General features: G+C 39.5%; 1 protein-coding gene across 1 annotated transcript in view; it reads right to left on the bottom strand.

Annotated features, from left to right (window-relative positions):
• Positions 1-15,204, bottom strand: part of ATP6V1E1 (ATPase, H+ transporting, lysosomal 31kDa, V1 subunit E1) — a 40,641-nt gene extending 25,437 nt beyond the window's left edge. The window contains exons 1-2 of the mRNA XM_008578218.1: positions 15,065-15,204; positions 5,033-5,098 (exon numbers count right to left, since the gene is read on the bottom strand). Of these exons, the coding sequence (XP_008576440.1) occupies positions 5,033-5,098; positions 15,065-15,097 (99 nt within the window). The 5' untranslated portion in view covers positions 15,098-15,204. The remainder of the gene's footprint in view (positions 1-5,032; positions 5,099-15,064) is intronic.
• Between the last annotated feature and the right edge of the window lie 3,683 nt (positions 15,205-18,887).

The following is an 18,887-nucleotide window of genomic DNA, read 5'->3' as shown; positions in this document are numbered from 1 at the left end:
TTTTATTTATTTATTTAATTTTTTTTTTTTGTCTTTTTCCGTGTCCGGCAACGGATCGCAACCCTCAGTGTCGCCACCGTACCGGACCGGGACCGGCAACGGGATCGCAACCCTCGGCGTCGCCCCTGCGCCTCGCTCAGCCAGTGAGCGGGAACCGGTCCGCATGTGGGATCCGAACCCTCGGTGGGAGCGCTGCCGCGCTTCCCAAGCGGCGCACTATAGCAGTGCGTCACCGGGCCGGCCCCTGAAAAATCTTATTGAAAGCTATAAGATTAGCTTCTGTCTGTGTGTCTGTATGTCTATGTGAATTATGTATATGTGATATCTCTCTATCAAAAAAAAGAGAGAATCTAACTCAAATGCCTTCAGTCCATGTGAGTCAGGTAAACTTTAGGTAAATAATACTAGCTTAATATTGTTGGCTTAATAAACAGCTCTGTCTTCTGACCAGGAAACACCCATGTACTTAACTTTAGGGTTCTTGCTTAGGTGGCAACTGCCTAACATTCGCATGCTGTAAAATTGGTTAAGGGGCTGGCTGGTTAGCTCAGTCGGTTAAAGCACAGCCTTATAACGGCAAGATCATGGGTTTGGATCCTTGTACCAGCCAGGCATGTGTGTGGGAAATAACAGGAAAAATAACTTGGTTGTTTTATTCAATGTCTCACAGAATTTTCGTGAACAGTTCAAGCATGGTTGTTTAAAATAAGTAAATTAGGCATAGATGGTTATATACCCTTCATAGTTTCAAACTCTTTTTGGTAACATGAAACTTTGAGGTGAAATTAAGTAACAGACATTCATTAAATGTCTGGGTCACTTAAAATACTAAAACATGAGCTGGCTGGCTAGCTCAGTTGGTTAGAGCACAGCCTTGTAACACCAAGGTCAAGGGTTTGGTTCCCCTTACTGGTCAGCTGCCAAAAAAAAGAAAAAAAAAGATAAAATACTAAAACTACTGAAACAATAATTATTAAATATAACTTTAAAGTTTATATACACTAATATCTTATTTTTATATAGTAGGAAAAACTATATATATATGGATCTGTTGGTAAGGATGAAAAAATTGTCCTCTGATGAAGTGCATGTTTCTAGAAATTATAAAATGTAGATTTATAAAGTGTTGGTATGTGACAAGCAGTTCAAAATAGATGACTTTCTAGGTTTTCACAAATTTAAGGTTACTGAGAGTTAAAAATTAACATATCATTAAAACTACTAAAAATAGGGAAACAATTCTGTATGCAAAGTGTCAAGGAAAATAAGAAGTGTTGTTAAAAAGGAGCCTATGTGGTTAGTCCTGCTAAATTTATATAAATAACCAGGCAAACTCGTCTTGCCATGATTATCTTTGGTAGAAATGGGGTAACTGTAGAGAGAAAATTTTGTGTTTCAAAAGAAAACTAAAGCATATCTGTTATGAGACCGTAGCATTGTTTACTGATTTTGAGTTCTATTATCTACCTGTAGACTGGACTGGATTCTGAATTCTTCTAGTTTTCTTTAATACCTGGCTAAAACTCTAAGAGCAGAACCGTTCTGTTCCTGTAGACCTGTAAGCTGAAGCGAACAACTCAACATAAATTTCAAGGTACAAGTTTCATGTGTTTGTGGGGCCACACCAAGAGTTGACCAAAAACTCCTGAGACATTCGAACTGCAAACCGGGATGAGAAGTTGCCAACTTCATGCTGTAGACAGCTTTGTTCCCCAAAATCGTCTGAACAAGACTTCCTATTAAAATGAGACTCTAAACCCTCTTAATTTTTCCTTACTTGCATTCCTCTTTCACTTGAAAGGATGCTGCTGCACTTAAAATTTCAAAATAAGTATCTTCTGTGGGTAACTTGCAAATTGTCACTCCCTGCTTTAACTTAGTCATGTTATGCTAGGTTACTGTTAACTGAACAGGGAGGAGTCTGCAGTTGCTGACACTTCTTGCTGCATATGGAGAAATACATCAAGTATTGTAGAGACTCAAAACAGGCCACTTGGTTAAAACAGGTAGATTCCTCATCTGATTTTTTCTTTGATCTGTTTGATTTTCGTCGGTTTGGTTCATGGGGACCACGGCTAACGAGCATATGCCAGACTTTGAGTATTATCCTCCAAATAGTAATAATAGTAACATCCCTGGTGCACTGAATTCTCTCAGAAGTTTTAAATGTTTTTGTGCCATCCACAGAATGTCAAATGGTCAAAAGGGCTGGAATAAGGCAAAGAAATGCACCTTAACCTACGAACGGCATGCTGAGACTGGGATCCCAGAATGATGTGACTCAGAGAGGCGTTAATGCCCTTAGTTTTAGACCAAAAGGGGAGAATTGTTAAGTCAGGAGAAAGATAACAGCCAAATCTCCCTAACAGGACAGTTTAAATCTTCAGTAGGTATGATAATAAAGTTCCCTCTGCTTTATCTTTACACAAAAGAGATAGCCTGAAGTTACCTGATGTTATTTTTCTGTCCTCCTGTCCCCACCTTACAAGGAAAGTAACTTTGAAACGACCAGTCTGCTTTTTATTCTTTGTTTCTGCTTTCTTTAGCCTTTTTCTGTCTATAAAACCAGCCTCCTCTGCTTAGCTCATTGTAACACTTATTCTATTGTATGGAACAATGTGTTGCCTGATTCTGGAATCACAATAAAGCCAATTGAGATCTTCAACAAAAAAAAAAAAAAAAGGAAAGTTATCCTGACTGTTTTCTTTTCTTTCTTTTTCTTTTGTAAAGCCAGTCAAATTTACCAGTGAGGAAGTGAATAGCAACTTCAGTGACACTAGTAAGTTCTGATAACCCATTACCACTGTACCTCCCTCTGAACTCGTTTTCAAAGATTACTTCTAGGCTGGCCGGTTAGCTCAGCTGGTAAGAGCGCAGCCTTGTGACACCAACATCACAGGTTCAGATTCGCATATCCGCCAGCCACAAAAAACCAAAACAAACAAAACAACAAGAACAAAAAAGATTACTTCTAATTTACCCAAAAGGAAAGGCCAATGATTTTCATGATAAACAATGAACCAGAAAACTAAAAATTTTATCAAGAATAATAGTACCCAGCAACAAAGTTACAAAGGATATAATCAGAAGATTCTGCTCATGAAAAAAAAGTATTCTGTCTTTTAAATTTAATCCATTTGCATACCATTGAGCTAATGAAAAGAACTCAGAATTTGGAGTTTAGAAGATCTGGGTGACTGTCTATAAGATTTGGTCAAATACCCCAAGTCTTAGTGTCCTCCCTTGTAAAATGGAATAATAAAAAATGGTATTCTTTTCTAATAGGCTGAATAAATCAATGTAACTGTCCCTTTAAAATATAAATTATATAAATGTGGTTAATTAGTTTTAGTAGTGCAAATTATTAAGCAGTTACTTTTCAAAAAGGTTACCTTAGCAGTATATCCAGGATCTTTAAGCAGTAAGAAATTATGATTTTGGGGCCGGCCCAGTGGCGCACTGCTATAGTGTGCCGCTTGGGAAGCGCGGTAGCGCTCCCACCGAGGGTTCGGATCCCACATACAGACCGGCCGCTCACTGGCTGAGTGAGGTGCGGGAGCAACACCAAGGGTTGCGATCCCGTTGCCGGTCCCGGTCCGGTACGGGCGCAACACTGAGGGTTGCGATCCGTTGCCGGTCACGAAAAAAGAGACAAAAAAAAGGAAAAAAAAAAAAAGAAATTATGATTTTGGAAAAGTTAGCTAAAGTTGTTGATTCAGATGTTCACTGCTTGGCACAGATACTTGGACTTTTACATTCTAAAATAAATGCCTTACAGCTTATTTCTATACTTATCATGGGAAATAAATATAAATGATGGTGTTATAAAGGATAAAACTACTTTTAGTAGGAACACACTTACTGAAATAATAGCTGAAATAGGATTTCTGTATTTGGCCCAAAGAGAAATAAGAGAACTACGAGAAACTGAAGTGCTCCTGTGACCATCAGAATAGCACTGAACAATATGGCCTATCTACTGTCATGTGTTAGTTGGAGGCAGTACAGTCCTTTCTTTCTTAAATGATAAATTAGTCAAATGTTTTTAAAGTTTCAGAGAGTTTTACTCCTACATACAATTTTAAGGTTATACTGGTAAGTAACTAATGTAACTACAGTAGAGTAAATTAAAAGGACAATGAAAATAAAATATTAGACAATACATGTAGGTCATATTTTTAAAGTAAGCTTTTTGGCCAGCCGCCAAAAAAAAGGAAGTTTTAAAAATGCCTATTATGGGCCGGCCCAGTGGCGCACTCGGTAGAGTGCAGCACTTGGGAGTGTGGCGGTGCTCCCGCCGAGGGTTCGGATCCCATATAGAGACCGGTCCGCTCGCTGGTTAAGCACGGTGTGGACGTGACACCGAGGGTTGTGATCCCGTTGCCGGTCACGGTACGGGCGCGACACCGAGGGTTGCGATCCTGTTACCGGTCATGAAAAAAGACAAAAAGGAAAAAAAAATGCCTATTATGGGCTGGCCCGTGGCTCACTAGGGTGAGTGTGGTGCTGTTAGTGCCGAGGCCGCGGATTCAGATCCTATATGGGGATGGCCGGTGTGCTCACTGGCTGAGCGTGGTGTGGATGACACCGTGCCGAGGGTTGCGATCCCCTTACTGGTCAAAAAAAAAAAAAAATTGCCTATTATGATTATACCTAGGGAAAAGAACAATTTGATATACTGCTAAATGTAAATTAGCATAAACAATGTTTAACTAGAAATATCTATAAAAATTTTAAGTGCTGTTGGAATGTCAACTTTGTGATGGACAGGGCTTTCATTTTATACCTTATATACTTCTAAACTTTATTTTCTGCAATGAGCACAAATTAATAAAAAAGCAAAACAACAAAATACTACACACTTATTGGCAATCAAAACAATTAGAAAGGAAAATTTATTTCAACATTAATGGTGCAGATATATTCTTATTAGTCGTATCAATGAACTGTTAAACAATTTTACTAATAAAACTGTTTAGCAAAGTGAAACAAATTGATCTTTGATAACTTAAAATTACAAGATGGATCTCACCTTGGCATCTATTTCTTCTGCTTTCTCATTGGCTTCTTGTTCAATGAAAGCCATCATATGCTTAATCTATAAGAAAAAGAAAAGATTGTCTTATTTTTGAATTCAACAAGAAAATATAATATCCATCTCTTCTGATCCACTGAAAAATCATTTATGGAATGCATAAAATTCTTTTTTACATCAAATTATTCTTTCTTTTCTTTTTAACTTTTCTAACCAAAACTACATCTTTATAACTTTCTTCCAATTTCTTTCTTTTCCTACTTATTGATCTCCTTTTATCTTGTTTCTATTTCCTTCCTGAATTTATTCTTTAAAAACAAAACAAAACAAAAAACTTAAAAGTCCTTCACATAAGGAAAAACATTTTTGTTAAAAGCCTCTTCTATAGAGTCCTTCAAGTGTTGAAACAGAAACTCACTGTCATTGGCTTTCAGCCACAATAAGGAATCGAGAAGTAAAGAATCAAGGCCACTTGAAGATTTTGTTCTTACAAAATTCGACCAGTCTTGAGTGTAAATATTTAAAACTTTAACCCTAAACTTATTGGAAACTAAATTGAAGGGGGAAAAAAAAAGAGTAAAAGGCTTTTCTTTCTTAATCAGGCTGCTATAAAACCTCTTGGGGTAGGGGCCGGCCCAGTGGCGCACTGCTGTGGTGCGCCGCTTGGGAAGCGCGGCGGCGCTCCCGCCCGAGGGTTCGGATCCCACATACAGCCCGGTGCCCGCTCACTGGCTGAGCGAGGCGCGGGCGCAACCCCGAGGGCTGCGATCCTGTTGCCGGTCCTGGTCCGGTACGGGGGCGACACTGAGGGTTGCGATCCGTTGCCGGACACGGAAAAAGACAAAAAAAAAAAAAAACTGCTGGGGGAAAAAAAAATTTAGCCATGTGATCGGGCCCCATTATGTCAGAATTACTTAAATGGGCCTTCTTTTATTAACTGATAAGTTTATATTACTACCTGGGGGCGGGGAGGGGGGGGGGGGGGGCACCGGGGGGTGGGGGCCGTTGCGGGGGACGGGAAAAAAAAAAAAAAAAAAAAAAAAAAAAAAAACCTGTTGGGGTAAATAAAATTTAGCCATGTGATCGGGCCCCATTATGTCAGAATTACTTAAATTCACCTTCTTTTATTAACTGATAAGTTTATATTACTACCTCATAACTAAAATAAAAGCTATAAGATCTTTATTTATTTGTATGTATATGTGCATAAGTGTGTTTACACATGTGTACATACATTAGGCTGTATGTCGTATCTACCTAATAAACTCTAGCATAATCAGCCAGAAATGCCTCTTTACTTTTTAGTTCACATGACCTAAAAGCTTTATAATAAATAAGGTGGATTTAAATTGAATAATAAAATTAAAATAAAATGTCTTCAGAATTGTCAACATGCATTTTTGCCTCGGTTTACCAGTCAAACAGAATTATATTTGTTTCTACTAAGAAATTTTAAGGTTAAAGTTATAAACCCAGCCTACAACAGGATGATCTTTTGACTGTATAATTCTTTAATAAATGAAACTAATTTAACATTGTTTTAATGAAAGCAACTGTATAATCTAAGTTATTGACAAAATACCCAAGTTTAACTTTAATGTTCTTCAAAAAGTGCTTGATATTCACAGGTTATAAAATGGTTAATGTAGAATTAACTTAAAAGGCTGACTGGCTTTGTCTAACATCTCAGTTTTTATAAGTAATCTAGGTGTAATTTTTAAAAAATAAATAAACTGGGTAAATTAAATGATGGATATTCCTTGAATATCTGTGATATGTAATATTAGGACATTAATTTCTAAATATAAGTTTAAGCTTATATGCTTTGATTTCTTATTTTAAAGAAACAAGATATTTTAAAGAAACAAGATATATTCTGTTCCACACTGAAACCTATGTCTTTAAACATTCTAAAATATGAATTCATGAAATGTTTTAACACATAATAGAAATTACTTGCTTCCTAGGTTTTTTACTAAAATTAAGGTTAAGAGCTAAAAGGCAGAACTTATTAAAAGTTATTTCAAAGAATAAATTCAGGAAGGAAATAGAAACAAGATAAAAGGAGATTGATAAGTAGGAAAAGAAAGAAATTGGAAGAAAGTTATAAAGATGTAGTTTTGGTTAGAAAAGTTAAAAAGGAAAGAAAGAGAATAATTTTATGTAAAAAAGAATCTTATGTAGTAAATTTTTATCCTTAACATCACTTGTCATTTAGGAAAGAGAAAATATAAGACAAAACAAAATCTAAAACGCCATGAAAATGTCTGTAATAAGTCGTAATAATGAATAAGTCATAGTAATAGTTTGTAAAGGGTAAATTTATAGAAAGAATTTTGAGTGTGTTTATGTTGGCTTTAATTAAAAGGAAATTATTTCTAAGTCTTTCCAAAGATAGAGCTTTGGTATTAAAAAACAATGATACAGGGCCGGCCCAGTGGCGCACTGCTACAGTGCGCCGCTTGGGAAGCACGGCGGCACTCCCGCCGAGGGTTCGGATCCCACATACGGACCGGTTCCCGCTCACTGGCTGAGTGAGGGGCGGGCGCAGCACCGAGGGTTGCGATCCCGTTGCCGGTCCCGGTCCGGTACGGGCGCGACACTGAGGGTTGCGGTCCGTTGCCGAACACGAAAAAAGACAGAAAAACAAACAAACAAACAAAAAAATAAAACAATGATACAGAACTGAATTCCTCCATGTTAGAACAACAAGGTTTTCTTGAAGTACTGATCTACTCTTAGCAAAATTGCAAGAGCCTTTGATTTTAATCCTAAAATCTGTTTCTTTAACAGCCAATCTTCTAAACTACAGTTTCTATTTTTGTCACATTTTTCTGAAACTCATTTAATCTCCCTGTTTACAGGTTGAAAATGCTTTCTTCATTTAAAATAAAAATTTTATTTCCTGGGGTAAAATCTTCTTCTTGAAGCTTCTTATTAGACTCATATCACCGAAGTTCAACTTTTGTGGTATTGTACTATGCATAATTTACAGCTTACAACTGCCTGCAGTCCCCACTCTTCATACCCTTAAAAAGGTTTAAATAGTTCTGCTATCATGTGATACTAAAATGATGTCTTTATTAGTCTTTTTTTCTTTTTTAACTGAGCTTTAAAAGGGTTAAGGTTTTTACATCAATGTAACCTTCTGAGTTGCTTTTAAAATCTCTAATTATCACTTTGGTTCGATAAATTACTATGATTTCACAGTGATCTGTGATTCTGTTTTGATATATTAAGTTCATTTAATGACTGGGGAAAAAATGATTGGGCTTATTTGGTAAACTGCATGAAAATGATTGTCAAATAATAATCATTAGATCCTCTTTCAGTTACATTTATAGATATGCTGTTGATATAAATGTTATAAAATTATATAAAATTCTTAAAATCTGTTAGTCATATTTTGTTTTTTATATCTTCTTTAAGGGAATATTTATATAAGTATATTGTTGATATGAATATTGTAAAGATTATATAAAATTTATAAAAGTCTGATGATCCTGATGTGACCCTATCAGTCAGATTCTGGTTGTAATCTTAAGGTGCTACACGTAATAGAAGTACTCAATCTTCCTGGTCAATTGTTGACTATCATAAGTTTTTACCAGATTTTAGCCATCGGTATTCTGGGTCTCTGTCACCCACAGCTTTGACTTTTCTCTAAAGACATCTGCAATCAGATGCATGGAAAAGACTGTAACAAGTACTCTTAAACATAGGTTTTCAATAATAACTTTCAGATAAGTGAACAAAATAAAAGTTTTTCAGGACTCTAATAAGAAATCTGATGGGTTTATAAACCTACTAATCAAGATCAAGCAAAAAACCGATTACAAAAGGTTAAATAACTAATAATGTTTTTATGACTTTTGCTTAAAACATTGTTGGTTCTTTACTTAAATGTTTTGTTTTCCAGATTTAAAGAAAACTTCTCTCTTATGCTATGCATAACTTACAGCAATTTGGTAAAATATACTTTAATGAACAAAGACGGAAGTATTTGCTTTCTCCCTACTTGACTGCTCCAAAATTTGAAAACTGTTTGTATCCTTCTGATTTTTATGACAACATGGTTATTTGCATAAGTTCAATAAGTATTTGCTTTCTTTACAACAGGATACAATTGATAACATTGTTTATATTGCTAAGGCCCTAACTGGAATATCGCATTTGAGAATGTGCACAAAATGCCGGACTTCAAACGTTCTCAGCCTTACAGTGAGTAAATGAAATTGTCACTGCCTGGCAAACCGAAGAACTTTAAGACTGAAGATAAAGTCCAATGTCTACCTTGATCTGGCTTCTTAGCCTCAGAGGTTTTAAATCTGGGATTCAAGTGTGATCAATGCAGAAAAATTATATTTTTTTTTTTTTTTTTTTAAAAAGATGACCGGTAAGGGGGTCTTAACCCTTGACTTGGTGTTGTCAGCACCACGCTCAGCCAGTGAGCGAACCGGCCATCCCTATATGGGATCCGAACCCGGGGCCTTGGTGTTATCAGCACCGCACTCTCCCGAGTGAGCCACGGGCCGGCCCAGAAAAATTATATTTCTAAAGCAAAGTTATAATACACTTGTTATAAAATTGTAGTTATGTGTATTGTATTTGACTTTTTCTTATCCACCTGTAAACTGGACTGGATCCTATGAGTTCTTCCAATACACCTTTCTTCCAAAGAATTAATGAAATTGGAAGCTGCTCTTTTTCTGAAGCCCTATAGACTAAAACTGGATTAATTTTGGTGAACAGTTCTCATGTATGATATATGGTCCATACAAAATGTTCACCAACCACCCATGGCCATAATGAGACTCTTACCCCTCTAATATTTATATTTTCCACTTGACAAGAAAATGGTCACTTAATTTATTCAACTGACATGTCTCCTCTAAGTTCCTGACCCTACTTCATGTTGCCTTAATTTAGCCTGCTGTTTCATTTTTCCCCCTGACATGGGAAATGACTACCTGGGAATAAGCCTTCCCAGCACTGAGGGATCTTTTCAATCAGAAAATTGACCATCAATGTTTTCATGAAGAATATTTTGATCAAAAAGGGGAAAATAATGTCTTGTCTACACAAGCAATTCTCTAAAAATATTCACAGTCTTCAAGTGGGGGCTCAGGACCTGGATGAAACATCCAGTTCTTACACGATTCATGTAAATTCTTAAAATTATTGATGTACCAATTAATGCATAAGTTGCTAACTCTGAATAAGCCACCAAGTAATATTAGATACCTACATGGCTTTAGATTTCCTGCTAGCTGAACACGGAAAAGTTTATGCCTTAGCAACCACTTGTTGTACTTACATTAATGCCTTGGGAGAAGTTGAGACCCAAGTAAATAAAATATTTACCCATACAAAGTGGTTACAAGAGTATGTCGCCCACTGACACCCCCCTCAGTGGTTTATGTAGATGGTTATCTTTGGGGTTAAAAAAAAATCTATTTCAATGTGCATTCCAAATTGTTATTCTTACAATCATCAGCATTTCTGTTTTCTCCCTTAGGCTTAAGCTCTGTATTGCATGTACTACCAACCACCATCAATCAACTGTTAAAACAATAGATAAAGGAATACCCTTCCAAGTACCAAAAGCTATGTCCTCCATCATGTCAAATAGTTCCATTGCAAATTAACCCCTACTATACCCTGACACAGCTCACAGCAGTAAGATGAGTTGTCTGTCCTGTTCCATAGAAATGGAAGGAACTACTGACAGTGGGGAAGTTACTGGAGTGAGCAGGACTGAAGCCATGTTGGGACCTAAAATGGCATAGGTTTTAAAAGGGCACAGTTTTTTCCTTAGTATGCATTTCTCTGAGTTCCCTCTTTTCCCATGTTTATTTGATATTCTGAACCTTGGTTATGGGGCAAAATGACATTATTACATGAATGACATTATTACATGACTTTTCAGCCAGTCCGTAGCTGCAGACTTGCACACACTGTCTAAGGGAAACCAAGGAAGACATTAATTAAAAGCTGATTCCACCCCTCCAGCAGGACCATAACAACAAGGATGGGAGCAGAAATCAGAAATCAGACTGCACCTGGCCCCTTGCACATCCCCATCCCTCCTGCTTTTCATTTCCCACGTTCCATTCCCTCAGCTCCTCTTTAAAATCCCCCTGAGGGGCCGGCCTCGTGGCGCACTCAGGAGAGTGCGGGGCTGGGAGCGCAGCAACGCTCCAGCCACGAGTTCGGATCCTATATAGGACTGGCCGGGTGCGCTCACTGGCTGAGCACGGTGCGGATGACACCACACCAAGGGTTGTGATCCCCTTACCAGTCACGATAAAGACAAAAAACAAAAATCCCCCTGAAACCATAAAACCAGGAGACAGGTATAATCTGTCTCCTCAGATGTCTGATGATAAACTTCCTGCCTTGCACCAACATTTGGGACTGACGAGTCTTTTGTTTCTGAGCAGAGAACAAAGGGACCTGGATGCCAGTGACAACAGTGGGATGGTAATTTCATTCTGTAGGAGCTCTACCTTAAAGGGGTGATTAAAAAAAAAATCTAAAAATTATGTAGAATCTCTAGGTCATTAATTTATTTCGTTTACTGATTATTCCACTAAAAAGTAAGCTCTTTGAGTAGGGGGAGCTTATCTGTCTTTTATACCACTGTAACTCCAGAACATGGGACAACCACTAACACCACAGTAGGTGCTTAATAAACATATGTGAATGAATAAGAATCTGTTGGGAGTTTCAAGCCTTCTGAGGAATACAAGGTTTCCCAGGTACTTCTTAGTGTGTAACAATCTGGAAACAACTCCCACAGTAACTTCTCCATGTAACACAAAGATATCATAAATCTAAGGTACATGTAGGTGTACAAATTAAGATTTGTTTCACAATAATGTGAATATACTTAACACTACTGAATTGTACACTTAAAAATGGTTATGACAGTAAGTTTTGTCATGTGTTTTTTTCCACACTTTTATAAAAACATGAGTTAGGAATACAAACTCGTGGCATCAAAGTCTTAAAGAAAACATATAGTATGGTTTTAAAAGGGACAGATCTATTCTTTTATCAAAATTCTTAGGAGCCACCCTACTCCTGAGGAGCCAAAAAATTATGACAACAGAACCTATTTTAAGGGCCGGCCCGTGGCTCACTTGGGAGAGTGCGGTGCTGATAACACCAAGGCCACAGGTTCGGATCCTTATGTAGGGATGGCCAGTTGGCTCACTTTGGGAGCGTGGTGCTGACAACACCAAGTCAAGGGTTAAGATAAAAAAAATACTTTTATCAAAATTCTTAGGAGCCACCCTACTCCTGAGGAGCCAAAAAATTATGACAACAGAACCTATTTTAAGGGCCGGCCCGTGGCTCACTTGGGAGAGTGCGGTGCTGATAACACCAAGGCCACAGGTTCGGATCCTTATGTAGGGATGGCCAGTTGGCTCACTTTGGGAGCGTGGTGCTGACAACACCAAGTCAAGGGTTAAGATAAAAAAAATAAAAAATAAAAAATAAGGGCCGAGCCCGTGGAGCACTCGGGAGGGTGCGGCGCTGGGAGCGCGGAAGCGCTCCCGCCGCGGGTTCGGATCCTATATAGGGATGACTGGTGTGCTCACAGCGCTCAAGCGCGGTGCGGCCGGTCTCAAAAAGGACAAAAAAAAAAGAACCTATTTTATAGATAATACAGTACGAGGGTACTTCAAGAAGTTTGTTCAAAAATGGAATTATAAGATAATACAATCTTTCTGTGAACTTTCTGAAGATCCCTCATACTTATAGTCCTGAGCCTTGAGATATTTGGGGTACCTAGTCCAGAGGTACATGTATGGAAAATTCACTGACCTTGCTTAAAGTGGGGGAGGGGAGTCATGGTGTGGAACTGTGTCTCTACAAGTTCAGTTTGAAGCCTCGCTGAAGTTATTCTGTCTGGAATTTTAAAAGTAGTTTAAATACAGTAAATCAAAACTGGTGTTTATAAATGCTACAAGACATGTTTGGCCTCTGAAGGTGAACCCTAATTCAAACCTGTATAATCTGACCTTCTCACTCACACTGGACCCTCTGCTACCAGATCTGACTAGATCAGCACAGCCTAGGGCAAAAAAGCACTCATTTTAACCTAGTCAGAGAAGTCTATAACCAACATGATCACATTCCCTCTTTTTTTTTTTTTTTATCATTTCGCCCGGCGTAGGGGAAGTGGATTTCTGAATGGCCACATTCCCTCTTTAAGAAGAGAAATAGTCAGCCCCTTAAGAACATTTAACTCCCCCCTCAAAGCATAAAAATCTGACCTTCAGAAAAAAACTTCTCTTCTTCCTGCTAACCCAGTAATCAGGTTTTCTGGAGCCAGGTTCTTTGGATCTGATGAAATACGTGATCATACCCCCCAGACAAAAAACCAAATACAAATATTTTAATATAATGGGGAAGAAGTCAGGGAATCTAGAATGTAATAATCATCTACTACATGCCTGGTGCTTGCCCTATTCTCTGCTGAGAATACAGTGAACAAAACACAATGCCCTCATGGAGCTTAGATGGAGTGTGAAGGGGTACAGACAATAGACAAAATTTCTTCATTCTCTCAATTTCACACAAAGAAAAAATTATTTTTGGTCTAGATTCCAAAGAAATACATTGCTTTACCTTTGTACTACATTTTTCCTGTGGAAGCCTTACTCTTCAATATATTATAACAAGGGGGAAAAGGCGAGAAGAGGAGAAAAAGAGTGTAGCACATGGAGGGGATCGTACTTTTCCACTGCATCAACTTTTCCCTTATTAAAAACCCTAAGAGGGGCTGGCCCGACAGCTCATACCACCAGAGTGTGGTGCTGATAACACCTAGGTCAAGGGTTGATTCTGGAACCGCTAGTGGGTTCCCCCACCTCCCAAAAGGGACAAAAATCATAAGCAGTGATAAATGTCCAAAAACCTCATTGCTCTGTTGTAAGAATATTGTAAGATTTTTTTAACTTCTCCATAGATGCTATTTTTGTCATCCCTATTTCCCCATGTGGTTAACAGAAGAACCATAAAATGAAGAAATGACCACTATCTTAGTGCATATTAGGTTAAGAATAAAAAGACATTTTCAAGGAAATGGAAACATCCAAGGAAAAAAATATTTTATTGCTCATCTAAGAAGATTCGTAAGCCAGTGCGTGTTCTTTAGTCACAGAATTTTCCTAGTATTTTGAAAAGAAGTAAGGCTTAGTTCTCTAAACTATTCCGAGACTACATTGCAGCCTTAAACTTCCTTCTCTGAAAACCCTACTGGCAATGAGTACTAACTGCAAGGACGCTGGTTGCAGGGTATCTATTGGCAGGACAATGGAAACCAATTTTTCTCATGTTAGTTACAGGTGTATCAATGACACTACATTCCCTAGACGTTTCTGCATTATAATATCCGTAATGCCTACACACTTGAAGGTCTGGGGCATTTTAAAAAACCAAACAAGTTTCCCAGGACTGATCACACACTTTTAAGCTGGATGTAGGTTCACGACTTCCATAACAAATTTTTCCGTAAACTCTGACTCGCCTACTCTGTGCCAAACACCGTTAGGCGCCGGGGCTCGTAAACGTAACAAAACAGGTCTTGCATTTGAGAAATATTAACGTACAAACTCGAGGTAAACAAACCATTACAACTCACTATGATACAGGAGACTCCCCCAAGATAAAGACGAACAGTTCGCAAACGACCTCAAACAACACTGGGAGCAGCTCTCTCCCTTCAGCACTGTTTCCTTCCTATTACACACCGTGAGCCCTCCCGTCAGTTAAAAATGCAGGGAAGGGGCGGTTTTCAGTCCTCTGCCCTGGAGCACGGCGAGGAGCCGGGGAAGCAGGGCCCGTGGAGGCACGGAGCCGGGGCGCACAGCTCGCGGGCGGCGCGCAGGACCGCGCTGCTGCCACACGAGCAGCGGGCGCACCCCGTCAGCAAGCCTCCCTCCCGCGCACGGACCACCAGGACGCCACCCCCGGACTGGCGCCGCGCCTTCGCGAGGCCCAACGCCAGGCCCTCACCTGCTTCTGCACGTCGGCATCGCTGAGAGCCATGGCGAAGGCGATGCGAGACCGCTGGGCAACGGGTTCGAACTCAGATTCGCAAGGGGCGGCGGAAGGAATGCGAAAAGGAAATGCGGGGAAAGCTCCAGCTTCCTTGACTCCAGAACCCCGACTTCCGGTTCCTGCCAGGTGACCGCGCAGTCCAGCCCCTTGAGCTTCCTCAGCCAATGGGAAGATAGCAGGGCCTGGGAAGTCCCGCCCCTCCCCGCCCTATCCTGCCCTTCCCCGACCGGGCGCCTGCGTGCGGCCTCCTCCCGAGTCCTCCAACTTCGCTCGCTGGCTCGTGACTTCAACTGAGCTGCTCTCCTGAACTGCGCGCGGGCCCTGAGGAGGAGGAGGAGGAGGGAGAGGAGAGGAGAGGAGTGCCTCCTGTACCTGAAATTAGTAGAGCTGTTTGAATCTCTACACCCTTACAGCTCTTGCATTTTTTTAAACTTTAAATATTTATCCAAAAACTTGAATTTATTATAATTTCACTCTCATTTAGGAAGCAAACTCATTAATATTTGCTTTACAAGGGGTCCTCAAAAAGTTTTCGTATTAATGTATTTTATTTTTAGAAGTTTTAGACTTACAGAAAAATTGGGCAGATAGAAGAGAGTTCCAATATAGCTTTCTTTATCTTACACACAGTTGCCCCTATTATTAACATCGTCCATTAGTATGATACATTTGTTACAATTACTTAACCAGTCATGATGTATTAACTAAAGTTCAATTTATTCCAATTTTCTTAGTTTTAAGCTAATGGACTTTTTTCTGTTCCAGGATACCACATAACATTTAGGTGTCATTGCCTTCTTAGGCTCCTCTTGGCTTAACTTTTGTCTTTGATGACCTTGATAGATTTTTTTTTTTTTTTTTGTCTTTTTTCCATGTCCGGCAACGGATCGCAACCCTCAGTGTCGCCCCCGTACCGGACCGGGACCGGCAACGGGACCGCAACCCTCGGTGTTGCCCCGGCGCCTCGCTCAGCCAGTGAGCGGGAACTGGTCCGTATGTGGGATCCAAACCCTCGGCGGGAGCGCCGCCGCGCTTCCCAAGCGGCGCACTAGCGCAGTGCGCCACCGGGCCGACCCAACCTTGATAGATTTAAGGAGCTTTTTTTTTTTTTTTTTTTAAAAGATGACCGGTAAGGGGATCTTCAGCTTTGACTTGGTGTCAGCACCATGCTCACCCAGTGAGCGAACCTGCCATCCCTATATGGGATCCGAACCCGTGGCCTTGGTGTTAGCACCAAACTCTCCCGAGTGAGCCATGGGCCGGCCCTCTAAGGAGTTTTAAGGATTACCAGTTAAGTATATTGTGGGATGCACCTGTATTGGAATTTTTCTCCTGATTAGACAGGGTTCGAGGGATGAAAATCATAGGGGTACAGTCTCTTCCATCATGTACATCAAGGGTACATGCTATCAGGATGAGTGTTTTTTTTTTCTTTTCCTTTTTGTCTTTTTTCGTGACTGGTAACGGGATCGCAACCCTCGGTGTTGCGCCCGCACCGCGCTCAACCAGTGAGCGGACTGGTCTCTATATGGGATCTGAACCCTCAGCGGGAGCGCCGCCGTGCTCCCAAGTGCCGCACTCTACTGAGTGCGCCACCGGGCCACCCCGGTATCAGAATGAGTTTTGACTGTTGATGTCAACCTCAATCGTCTGGATGAAATGGTGTTTGTCAGATTTCTCCATCATAAAGTTATTCTCTTGTCCCTCCTTTCCATACTATACTCTTTAAAAGTATGTAGTTACTATGTGAAACCCACATTTCAGGGGTGGAGTATCTACATAATTTATTTGGAAGTCTTCTGAAATAGCCCATGCATTTTTCAACATCATTCCCAGGGGCCCACTTAGAGGAAAATTAGGGCAGAAATTCCCCAGACTTATTCGCTTTGTTTTTGTTTGGATTTACTTCAAGCCTTCCCCCACCCCATCCTTTTCCCCCCAACTACAAAAGCAAAAAACTTAAAAATTCTTCATCTTTAGGGTAGACTCCTAGTAGTAGAACAATGGGTCAAATGGCACACACTTTTTTTATTAGCTTTTTATTTTGAAGAAATTTCAAACATAGTTAAATTCTAAGTATGGTACAATGAACTCCACCTAAATTCACCAATTTTTAACATTTTGCTTCATTTGCTTTATCACTTTTTTCATACACACTCATATTATTCACTTAGGAGTATACTAACATTTATAAAGCAAATGTATTTCACAGGGCCTGGTTTCCAAAGTCCTGTAGTTTCAGGTTTAACTTAACTTTTTATTTTTTTTAATTTTATTTTTTTATTATTTTTATTTTTATTTTTTTGACCAGTAAGGGGATTGCAACCCTCTGCATGGTGTGTTCTGCACCATGCTCAGCCAGTGAGTGCACCAGCCATCCCTATATAGGATCTGAACCCGCGGCCTCGGCGTTACCAGCACCACACTCTCCCAAGTGAGCCATGGGGCTGGCCCTAACCTAACTTTTAAAAATTACATATAGAAATGTTAACCTTGCAAAAGACAGGAAACTTTCCCCAGGCTAAAGTCTCTGATATAGGTAAAGAATTATAACACTGCAAAATTGTTGGCTCAAGGACAGACGTCCTTGGAGCAGGTTAACCTACTGATTGATATGTTAAGAAAGTTGCTTTATTGTTATGTAAAAATACTGAGGAAACTGCTGTAGGACAACACAGTATTTGCTAAGAACAAGCTTTTATTGGTAGATTGACTTAACCTTTTGCAACTTGTATTCATGGAATGTCACTTTATTTCACTGATGTTACCAGCTTCTATTGTTAAATTATACTTAGCCCTAACTCCACCTGTTTTCCTTTTCTGTAACTTTCTGGCCTGGAGAATAAATACTGAGACAGAACCCCAGTTCAGGGCTAATTTCCTGAGGAGGAATGCCTCTCTCTTGAGGGTTCCAGGAAATTAACCCCTTCGGGGTGTCTCACTGCTCAGAAGAGATGGGCTTTGAGTAATCCTTTTTTGCATCTCCGTCACCCCGTGTGAGGCAAAGCAACAATTCACGATTATTTCAGTGTGTGTAATAAGAACAAGTATGTACATTGATCAAATTCAGGAAACCTAATGTTGGTAGAATACTATTATCTAATCCATATTCAAATTTTGTCATGTCCCACTAATGTCCTTTATAGCAATTTTTTTTTCCTGATCCAGGATTCAATCCAAGACCACTTACTGCATTAGTTATTGTGTCTTTTTAGTCTCTTTTAATATGGAATAGTTCCTCAGAGTTGTCTTTGACTATCCTTTCCTGATAATGACATTTTTAAAGAGTACAGGTCAGTTGTAGAAAGTCCCTCACTTTGATTTTGTTAGTTTCCTCATAATTAGATTCAGCTTATGCATGGAGTACTGCATGTGTGATATTGTGTCCTCAGTGCATCACATCAGAAAGCACACGATGTCAGTTTGTCCTTTTTTTTTTTTTAATATGGAATGCTTCATGAATTTGCATGTCATCCTTGTGCACAGGCCATGCTAATCTTCTCTGTATTGTCCTAATTTTAGTATATGTGCTGCTGAAGTGAGCACATTTTTTTTTGCTTGTTTGGTGGCTGGCTGGTACAGGGATCCGAATCCTTGACCTTGGTGTTAGAACACTGTGCTCTAACTGACTGAGCTAACCAGCCAGCCCTCAGTTTGTCCTTTTAATGGGGACAGTATACACATTCTTAAGGCTCTTAATACATGCTGCTAAATTGTTTTCCAGCTGTACTAGTAGTGTACAATGTTCCTTATAGTGGGTGACAGATTGGTACACATA

Source organism: Galeopterus variegatus, unplaced genomic scaffold (assembly GCF_000696425.1).
Source record: "Galeopterus variegatus unplaced genomic scaffold, G_variegatus-3.0.2 Scaffold73, whole genome shotgun sequence".
In the NCBI taxonomy this organism is placed as follows: Eukaryota; Metazoa; Chordata; class Mammalia; order Dermoptera; family Cynocephalidae; genus Galeopterus; species Galeopterus variegatus.
The sequence above is the reverse complement of the archived record's forward strand: the minus strand, read 5'-3'. Positions and strand labels throughout refer to the sequence as shown.